Below are 11,281 nucleotides of genomic sequence, written 5' to 3'. Positions count from 1 at the left end.
CCAATTTCACAATAAATATGAATGTCAAAAACTACGCTGTGTTGAGTCCATAATATATATATATATATATATATATATATATATATATATATATATATATTATACTATATATATATATATATTTATTTATTTATTATATATTTATAATGCATGTATATAAACATGTGTAAATCTTCATAAATAGATTTCAATCATGTTGACAACCTAATTGGCAACCAATATAATATAAAATAATCATTTAAATACATATTTAATGTACTACAGTTTTTATTTAAGTTTTAAAGTGAATATTATTTAAATATAAAAATTGCAGTTTAATGATAAAAAGGGGCTATTTAACATGCTAACCTGAACTTGTCTTAATTTACTGTTAGGCGCTGTTGATTATACTTTATTAAAGTTGAGTTCACATTTAAACGGAAATGTAAGAAAAGACCGCGGCGCTAAGGAACACAAAAACTTTGTTTCTAAATCTCAAAATACGATTATTAGGAAAATGGCCGACAAAGATCCGGTATTTTGCTTTTTTTCAATAAATTTTAATGATTTGCGTACGGTCAAATATTTTTAATTCATTCAAATTTCGAATCAAACTTCCAGCACCGTCTGTTTATGTGTGTGTGTATTTGTGTTTTGTGTGGATCAAATTTCATTTTCCTTATTTAATTGCTTAATTTAATTGACTTGAATTAATTAAAATGATGCTATGTTTTTTCAAATTCAATTATCCTTCAAGAGATACATCACAAAAACTCATCCCAACCAGACAAACATGTTTATGTATTATATATAATATATTAAATTTATATATATTATATTTAGTAAGTAAATTAATAAAATAATCATTAATTATTAATAAATTAAAAAATTAATGAACTGAATCTTAAAAATAATTTTTTTAAAATTAAAGCTTTTGACGATGCGGTAGAGGAGCGAATTATAAATGAAGAGTACAAAATATGGAAGAAGAACACTCCCTTCCTGTATGACCTCGTCATGACCCACGCCCTTGAGTGGCCTAGCCTGACGGCCCAGTGGCTTCCTGATGTTGCCAGGTACTTAAATTTAAATCAATGTTATAAGTGAATCTAAATTATTGTTATTAATTTTAAATTTATTTGGAATATTTATCTTTTGAGAAGTATTTTTAAATTAGTTTGGCTGGTTGTTTGGTTGGTTGGTTGGTTGGTTGATTATAATTGAAAGTCATTATTGATGTTTGATTAGGCATAATTCATTTGCTCCTTGATTGTAGCTAGGTGTTAAAAGTTAATTTAATTATTAAGAAGACTATCATTTATTTATATTTTACAGATTAAAATAGTTAATTATTTATTGTTAATATTTTTCATATTTAGTGAAAAACTAAAATTTTTTTGTTTCTGATAGACCAGAAGGTAAGGATTATTCACTTCATAGGTTGATCCTTGGCACCCATACGTAAGTTTACTTTTAATCTTAATTTTTTTTCATATCTTTGTAAATTCACTTTTTATTTCATATCCTTGTAAGTTTTTTTTTACATTTATTGCCACTGCTGAGAATTTACCGAATGAGAATGAATGAATGAATGGATGATGAATGGATTAATAAACATGTGAATGAATGAATGAATAATGAATGGGTTAATAAACATGTGAATGAATGAATGAAAAATTGAATGAATAAATGAATGAATAAAAACAGATCAGATGAGCAAAACCATCTCTTGATAGCCAGTGTGCAGATTCCCAATGACAACGCTCAATTTGACGTCAGCCATCATGAAACCGAGAAAGGAGGTGATGATAATGATGATGACGACGATTGGTGGTAGTGGTGGTGATGGTATGAGATGCCGTTGCGGCTGCTGATGATGATGATTGCTGGTGGTGGTGATAATGATCTATCAACTCATCCATCAATCATTCCACTAACCAGAGTTTGGAGGTTTTGGATCAGTGACCGGCAAGATAGAGATCGACATCAAAATAAACCATGAGGGTGAAGTAAACAGGGCTCGCTACATGCCCCAGAACCCCTGCATCATTGCCACAAAGACCCCATCCAGCGACGTGCTCGTCTTTGATTACACTAAACATCCGTCTAAACCTGGTTGGTTGATTGGCTGGTTGGTTGGTTGGTACGTTTGTTGGTTGATTGATTGAATCATTAGTTCATTCATTTGTTTATTCATTCATTCATTCATTCATTCATTCATTCATTTACAGATCCAAGCGGTGAATGCCATCCAGATTTAAGGCTGAAAGGACACCAGAAGGAAGGGTAACAAACATTTTACGCTATCTCATTAATATTAATAAGTTGCACCTCATTAACATATGCCTTTTGTCTAGTTTTTTTTATACTATTTCATTAATATTCATGAATTCATGCACTGTCTCATTAATATTCACAATTAGTTATGGCTTGTCATGGAATCCTAATACGAATGGATACCTCCTCAGTGCTTCAGATGATCATGTATGCAAATTATTCACGTTAACTTCATTATTAATTAATTAAAATTGTGTATGTTATTCTTTTTTAACTTATCATTCAATCATACAATCAAGGAATCAATTAGTTAGCAAGTTTACCTGTCAATCTACACTCATTCAGCCATTCCAACTCTGTCAATCAGTCAACCATTCATTAAATCCATCATTAATTAATCAATCATTTACGCTGCTAATTAATTATTCAGTCAATCAATCAACCAATCAATCAATCGACTCAACAAATCAACCAACCGACCAATCAATCACAACCAACCGACCAATCAGACAATTTGCTTATGGGATATAAACTCCACCCCTCGAGAAGGTAGGGTTGTCAATGCCTTGAGCATCTTCATGGGTCATACATCAGTTGTGGAGGTGGTTAACTGGATTTTTTTCATTCATTCATTTTTCATTCATCTGTTCATCCATTTTTAATTTTTATTCATCCATTCTTCCGTTCGTTCATTTTAGCTATCTGTCTATCTATCCATCCATTCGACCATCCATCTTTTCAATCAATCATCCTTTCATTTTAATTTCTTTTTTAATTCATTACTCTATCATTCATTCATTTGTTCACTCATTCATTCACTCATTCATTCGTTCATTCATTCACTCATTCGTTCATTCATTCATTCATTTACTCACTCATTAGGATGTGTCCTGGCACTTACTGCACGAGTCTATATTTGGATCTGTATCTGACGACCAGAAGCTGATGATGTGAGTCGAAGTGATGTTGGATGGTGATGATGGTTATGCTCCTGACGACGGCTTCAGTAATAGTAATGATCATATGAGTAGAGATGATGATGATGATGATGATGGTGATGATGACGGTGATGAGGGTAAAGGCTGATACTGACCACAATGATTCTAAAAAGGATGATGAATGTGCGTGTGTTTTAATGTGTGAACCTCTGATAAAACCAACACCATCATCATCATCGTCGTCGTCGCCATTATCACTATCATCATCGCCACCATCATCATTGTCACCATCATCATCAGTTGGGATACACGTAGCAACAACACAAACAAGCCGAGCCACATTGTGGACGCCCACACTGCTGAAATCAACTGCCTCTCATTCAATCCCTACTCTGAATTCATCCTGGCCACTGGATCTGCTGATAAGGTGAGTGAAGTGGAGTGAAGATGGTGATGGGGCGATAATGGTTATTATCCCGATGTTGATGGTGACCATTTCGATGGCTGTGATGATGGCGAATTTACTGTTCACCATTAAATTTTTATTCTGAATTTATTCTCATCAACGAACCATGTGAGATGATCAGTGAGATAGTTGATAATGATAATGATGATGACTTTGGCGATGACGATTATATCACTTAGTCAATCAATCTGTCAATCAATCTGTCAATCAATCTGTCAATCAATCTGTCAATCATCAAGTCATGCTTCTCCCCCTAAACAGACCGTTGCATTGTGGGACTTGAGGAATTTGAAATTGAAGCTTCACTCGTTCGAATCGCACAAGGATGAAATCTTCCAGGTGACGATGATGTTGACGATGATTGTGATGATGGTTGTGGTTATGATGATAACACCCGTTGTGGTGAAATTATCTCATTGATATTCATAAGGTACAATTGCCTCGTTAATATTCATAAGGTACAATTGCCTCATTATTATTCATAAGGTACAATGGTCTCCACACAATGAAACAATTCTGGCGTCCAGTGGCACCGACAGGAGACTTCACGTTTGGGATCTCAGGTAAAAATATTAAGTATATTTAATAATAATTTTATTAATAATTATTAATAATTATTAATATAATAAATATTATTAATTATTTCAATATTTTTGTAATTAACAAATGCCTCTTAATTTATTAATTAACAGCAAGATAGGAGAGGACCAATCGGCTGAAGATGCAGAAGACGGTCCACCAGAATTATTGGTAGGCTATTTATAGCTAAGCTACTTACATTATCATAATTTATTTATCGATATGAGCTAATTATTATAATTATGGTATTATTACACCGACGCCCTTGCAGTTCATTCATGGTGGCCACACGGCAAAGATATCAGATTTCTCGTGGAACCACAATGAACCCTGGGTCATTTGTTCCGTGTCTGAAGATAACATCATGCAAGTCTGGCAGATGGTGGGTAGTGGGTGAATCCAGAGGGTGGAAATTGGAGGGGGATTAAGGGGGAAAACTTTTGATATTGGGTTTTTTTTTGATGGGTGTACAGAGTTGTGAAATAAGTTGGAAGTGAATTTTGGGGTTAAAATTGTCATCTACGCTATAACCATTTTAACATCGTTATCAGCATCATCGTTGTTAATCATTATCATCATCTCTCAACCGTCATCATCATCTCTCAACCATCATCATCATCTCTCAACCATCATTATCTCTCAACCATCATCATCACTTTATCACCATCATCGTCATCATCATCACCATCAGGCCGAAAACATCTACAATGATGAGGACAATGACGCTGCTGCCGCTGACACAGAAGCTGTCTGAGGAGGACCACGATGGTAGTAATGATTAAAGACGAAGATGATGATGATTAATAACGATGATGATGATGATTACTGACGACGACGATGATGATGATTAATGATGATGATTAATGATGATGATTAATGATGATGACGATGATGATGATGATTAATGACGATGCAAGAGGTTGATGATGATGAGCCTGTTAATGGTGTTTATTACGATGAATGTCTGACAATGATGATGATGATGATGATGATAAGGAGGATGGGATGAGATGATTTCAATTGTGACGATAATGATGAAGATGATGATGAAGATGATGTTTCCAAACTTTTTCAAATAAAATTCGTTTTTTTTTGTGGAAAAATGGTAGAACATAAAAAAATTATTCTCACGTTGTACATATATATATATATATATATATATATATATATATATATATATATATATATAATATAAATACCAAAGTAATTTTTACTTGTTTAACTTTTACTAAAATACTAATTTATTATCCAAAATCGAAGTTATTCTCAATCCTACCATTATAGTAGGTTATAGTAGCGAATAAGTTGTAGGTGTCTATGACTCTCTTAATGTAATCGCGAATGTTATTGCTTTACCTTGTATTTGTTAAAATGAACTTATTTATATTAAATATAAGTATAGTATTAGTAATGTAAAATACTTTTGTCACTTGTAATAAAATTACAACAGTTTCTAGTTAATCGTCGCGGGGATTTTCTAAATCGGATCTAATTATAAAGAGAAAAGGAGGTGAAGTGTGGCGTCGAACCCGGGTTAATGGAGTTAAGATACAAGTTTAAGAGATTGTTTTCATGATAACTACGTTTTTTATGGTAATATGTTGATGTGTTATATATATATATATATATATATATATATATATATATATATATATATATATATATATATATATATATATATATTTAGGATTCAGACTCAGATGTACAGCTATTTAGGAAAGTCACAGTGTATGTGTGTGTGTACGTTCATAACTAAGTGTGTGTGTGTGTCTGTATAGGTGTCTGTGTGTGTCTGTGCGTTTAAGTGTACGTTAAGTGTACTAAGAAAGCTGCTCGTTAAACAAAAATCTAATTACAATACGATCAACATCTTAAATTTCATATATGCTAGATATTGTTAGGAAATGTGCACAGACACACACACACACACATATATATATATATATGAATAAGCCTAATAGTAAAATCGTCTTGCACGTTCGATTTACCTAATCATTTATACACGATTCTATATCTATAAAAAAATTATTTGGAAATAAAAAAAAAAGAAGTATATACACAAATACATGTATATATATATAATATATATAATGTTCACACATACATATAGATACACAGTATTGTAATATATATATATATATATATATATATATAATTTTGAACTTATTACATAAGATAGAAAGAAATATGTCTGCAGTAAAACGTCTTTTGGCACTACGATTATTATTATTATTATTATTGTTATTGCTACTACTACTAATATCATTATCTTTATTAGTATCAGCAGCTGTAGTAGTAGCAGCGACAGCAGCAGTAGTAATAGTAATAGTAGCAACAGTAGTAGTGGTTGTATTAGAAGCAGTGATGATAAAACCAATTTAGAGAACAGCAGAGCTGCAAGTTATTATTATTTGTGGTACTGGCCACAGTAGTAGTAGTAACTGCCGTTATCACAAAGGCAAAAGTAAAGATCCATATTTGTCTGGTGGGGGTGTTAATTTGCTTGTGAAGGCCCTCTAAATCTCTTTAATTTTAATAGCAAGTAGCTTATAAAGAAAAGTTGGCAAACATTTTTTTCTGGCTTAATGGGCGAATTTACGTTAAAGTCACATTTTCGCCTTTCGGAAGACCAAAAGAACCAAGAACCCCGAAAACCTACCTTGTCTTCAATTCGGTCGTGGTAGTAGTAGTAGTGGTAGTAGCAGTAGTAGTAGCAGTGGTAGTAGAGGTAGCAGTGGTAGTAGAAGTAGCAGTAGTAGTAGTAGTAGTACTGGCAGTAGCTGCAGTAGTAGTAGTGGTGGTGGTGGTAGTAACAAAATTTGGAGTAGTAGTAGTATTGGTAGTAGCAATAGCAGCTACAGAAGTATATAGTATTGGAAGTATTGGTTGCAGGCAGTAATAATAGTACTTCATAAGATTTACTACAAGCAATTATAATTATAATTGTTATATGTTATGATATATAATTTATATTAATTTATTATAATTGTTATAATATATAATTTATATTAATGCGTCTAATTATATTAATGAAGACATACCATCAATAATATTAATAAAAATAAACTGTTTGTTACATATATATGCCTGAAAAATATAATATATATATATATAATATCATATATATATATATATATATAATATCATATATATATAATATCATGTCGTAATGGATCACTGTTACTAATTACAATTGAAGATATATATATATATACTACATAAGAAAAGTATTGAAAATTAAATTGGTTTTGGGTATTTTCGAAGATCATCACAAATACCTTATCATTCATTCATATCTATGTATTTACATTGCCAGTATGTATGTGTATGTATCTATTTATAAATGTAAATGTATGATTGTGTGTTTGTTTGTGTGTGTTTGTTTGTGTGTTTGTTTGTGTGTATGTGTGTGTGCGCGCGCGCGCATTTTTATACATATATGAATATATATTTTTACAAGTTTTTACTGTATACGTGTGCATGTACATATGACAAAACCACACATAAATACACATTAATACACATAGAAGTATGTGTGTGTGTCTCCAATATAGTGTCACTTGGTTATAATGAACGAACAAACGAACGAGTGAATGAATGAACGAATGAGTTAAAGAATGAATGAATATATTATTGGATGAATGAATGAATGAATCATTCAATCAAAATTCATATCTTTTGAAAAGAGAAGAAACATCCAACTACGAAACAAACACGTACTTTTCAAAAATTTGTGAAATTTTTCCAAAATTTTTTTACATTACACGTATATATGCGTGTATATATTTATATGTGTGTGTGTGTGTGTGTGCGTGTGTGCGCGTGCGATTTCATGTTATGTTTGTTTATTTGAAATTCTCACGATTTGTATTCTTAGTTCAAGTCGGATAACAATTTTATTGAAGTAACATGAAGTAACACATTATAATGAATGAATGAGTGAATGAATGAATGCGTGAGTAAACGAATGAATGAATGAACTAATGAATGAATGAATGAATGAATGAATGAATGAATGAATGAATGAATGAATGAATGAATGAATGATTGAATGAATGAGTGAGTGGATAATTTTAAAGTTCGGTGTAAAAGCCATTTCTATTTATTTTATAACATTTTTTGAGCATCTTAACTTAAGAGAAACACCTTGCTACGACAAATTTGTTAATAATAATAATAATAGTAATAATAATAATAATAGTAATAATAATAATAATAGTAATAATAATAATAATAATGACAGTAACATTAATGAAAAAAATAGTAATTGTTTGCTTGGGTAAATTTCATGTAATATTTACTATTCAAGTGAATAAAGTCACTGTACCTCTCTCTCTCTCTATATATATATATATATATGTATGTCAATATATATAATAATAATAAAATTAATATTAATAATTATAATTATTGTTCTTGTTATTTATTATTTAAAATAATAAGTAAATTTCTTCAAAAATAGATTCCCGACGGTTAACGATTGGAAATGTAGTACCATCCCATGCGATTTAACTAGAACTTTATGAAATCAACAAATAAATAAACAATTATATATATATATAAATATAAATATATATTTATAGTATTAATACTAAAAACAGCAGTATATATAGTAATTGTACTTCTATATAAATCTATATTTGCAGTATTGGTTAAGTTAATAATCATCTATACTTACACACACACACACCACATACACACACATACACACACACACACACACATATATATATATATATATATATATATATATACACGCACATACTAATATATATATACATATACAAATCTACATATATAAATACAAGCAACCATGCAAACAGTAGCAGTAACGTAAAACTCCCCTTTTCAAAAATTATCTATATATCATCTCGATTACATTATTATTATTGTTATTATAATAATTTTTATTATTGTTGTTATTATTTTATTATTATTATTATTATTACAACAACAACAACAACAACAGATTCACTGAAAACAAAATCGAACTAACGTACGGTGAAAAAAATAGCAACAATAATAATAATAATAATAATAATAATAAAAATAATAATAATAATTGTAACAACAACAATGAAAATTGTTATCGTTATTATTCGAGTTAATTGACACAAGTTTGTAATAATAATAATAAAAATAATAATAAAAACAACAATTATAATTTATATATATATACTTTTACAATCGTTTTATACAATCGTTCATCCAATCCTATGACTTTTCTCTTAGCTCGAAGTATTGTGCACATTAACATTGCAAAGATATTACTCTTTCTGTCGTTGGAGAGAGATAGACAGAGTGAGAAAAAGAAGAAAGAGAGAGAGAGAGGGGAGGAAAAAGAGAGAGAGGGGAAGAGAGAGAAGGAGAGAGAGAGAGAGGTAAAAATAAGATAAGGGAAAAATGGAACGAGAGAAAAATAGCGAGATAAAAAAAGAAAAGAGGAAATGAGAATGGGAGAGATAGAGAGAACAAAGTAAAAAAAATAGAGACTAAAGATAAAGAGAGAGAGAAAGAGAAAGAGAGAGAGAGAGAATGAGAGAAAATGAAAAAAAGAAAGTTTGTGTGTGTGTGTGAGAGAGAGATCCCTAAAATTGATACCACTTTTTCTCTTTGTATTTCATTTTGAGTTGATGGGCGGACTGCGAAAACATTTCCGCCTCCATCTTCATTCTTTCCGTCCTCTCTTCCAATTCTCCGAGTTTCTCTCCTCGTTCTATGGCCGCCTGAAAAAGATAGTTTGATGTTTTGTCTCAGTTTCTTGTTAAAAATCAAACTCTGTCAAACCCAGAGAGAAAGAGAGAGAAAGAGAGAGAGAGAGAGAGAAAGATAGAGAGAGAGAGAGAGAGAGAGGGTATAGATTATTTAAAAAACAAATTCAACAATTCATTTTCAATAATTTAATATTTCTCCAACCATTTTTGCTCGGCCGATTTCAGATGTGGCTTGCGTGGCGGCTTCTTGGGCTAAACCTGCCGGACCCGGAGTGTATTTTGCCATGCCCTTCGAGGGCTTTCCACTACTCTCACCAACTATATTTTATTTAGGAATTAATTAATAAATTAATTAATAATAAAAAATTGATTAATTTTGTAGGCCGGCAGGTTAGCTCACTATGGCATGGTTCAAATTCTCTGTCAGAAACTTATAGACTATCATGTATAGGTACATGTGTGGGTGTATGATTTGGTGCTTGCGTGTGCATGTGCATGAAAATATGTATGTGTGTGTGTGTGTGTGTGTGTGTGTGTGTGTGTGTGTGTGTGTGTGGCGGTATTATGGTGTAGTCACACTGTAGTGTGAATGCTTCAACTCTTGTCTAACTGCAAGTATGATGATATATCTAAGTACTTGAAATTATTTTATCATAGTTATAACTATAATAAAAATAATTATAACACCAACATAATTCTTCCCTGTCGACTGTTACTGTGGAGGCGTGCCAAAAAGATTTTTTAAAAAACTCTGCTTCGGTGCTTCAGGGATATTGCATGGTAGGAAGAGGTCTCCAGCGTTCTCTTTAAGACTTTCACTATTTGAATGGTCATTTTTCATTTCCATATTTTTAAAAAATTATGACGGTAAAATTGCCAGTGCTGCTACTGCTGCTGCTGCTATAACAGCTGCTACTACTGCTACCATTACAGCTGCTACTACCTGCTACTGCAAATACTGCTGCTTTTGCTACTACTACTACTTCTACAACTACTTTTACTACTACTACTACTACTATACTACTACTACTACTACTACTACTACTACTACTACTACTACTACTACTACTACTACTACTACTACTATACTACTACTACTACTGCTGCTGCTGCTACTAATACTACTACTAGTACAACTACAAATAATAAGAATAATAAAAACAAAAAATCAAAATCAAAGACCTTACCAGACGTCAGCTGATAGAGTAAGTTTTTGAATTTCATTCGGAGACGGCATGTATATGGCGTGTCCGTGGCTTGAAAAACATATGGTCTTCATCACCCTGTGTCCAATACAATACAATACAATAAAATACAATACAATACAA

General features: G+C 31.4%; 2 protein-coding genes across 2 annotated transcripts; one reads left to right on the top strand and one right to left on the bottom strand.

Moving 5' to 3' along the window:
- Positions 1 to 496: 496 nt before the first annotated feature.
- On the top strand, positions 497 to 4,993 carry HELRODRAFT_157495 (hypothetical protein; the record flags this gene model as incomplete). Its single annotated transcript, XM_009025480.1, has 16 exons — positions 497 to 514; positions 601 to 604; positions 911 to 1,055; positions 1,390 to 1,440; positions 1,687 to 1,781; positions 1,921 to 2,094; positions 2,211 to 2,265; positions 2,403 to 2,463; positions 2,766 to 2,858; positions 3,139 to 3,206; positions 3,495 to 3,621; positions 3,922 to 3,999; positions 4,147 to 4,223; positions 4,353 to 4,410; positions 4,511 to 4,621; positions 4,931 to 4,993. The coding sequence occupies 16 exons, from the start codon at positions 497 to 499 to the stop codon at positions 4,991 to 4,993; spliced, it is 1,278 nt and encodes a 425-aa protein (XP_009023728.1).
- A 4,834-nt stretch (positions 4,994 to 9,827) lies between these two features.
- Positions 9,828 to 10,800, bottom strand: HELRODRAFT_177252 (hypothetical protein; the record flags this gene model as incomplete). Its single annotated transcript, XM_009025479.1, has 3 exons — positions 9,828 to 9,965; positions 10,156 to 10,271; positions 10,704 to 10,800. The coding sequence occupies 3 exons, from the start codon at positions 10,798 to 10,800 to the stop codon at positions 9,828 to 9,830; spliced, it is 351 nt and encodes a 116-aa protein (XP_009023727.1).
- Between the last annotated feature and the right edge of the window lie 481 nt (positions 10,801 to 11,281).

This window comes from Helobdella robusta, assembly GCF_000326865.2.
Source record: "Helobdella robusta unplaced genomic scaffold HELROscaffold_42, whole genome shotgun sequence".
Classification (NCBI taxonomy): domain Eukaryota; kingdom Metazoa; phylum Annelida; class Clitellata; order Rhynchobdellida; family Glossiphoniidae; genus Helobdella; species Helobdella robusta.
The sequence above is the reverse complement of the archived record's forward strand: the minus strand, read 5'-3'. Positions and strand labels throughout refer to the sequence as shown.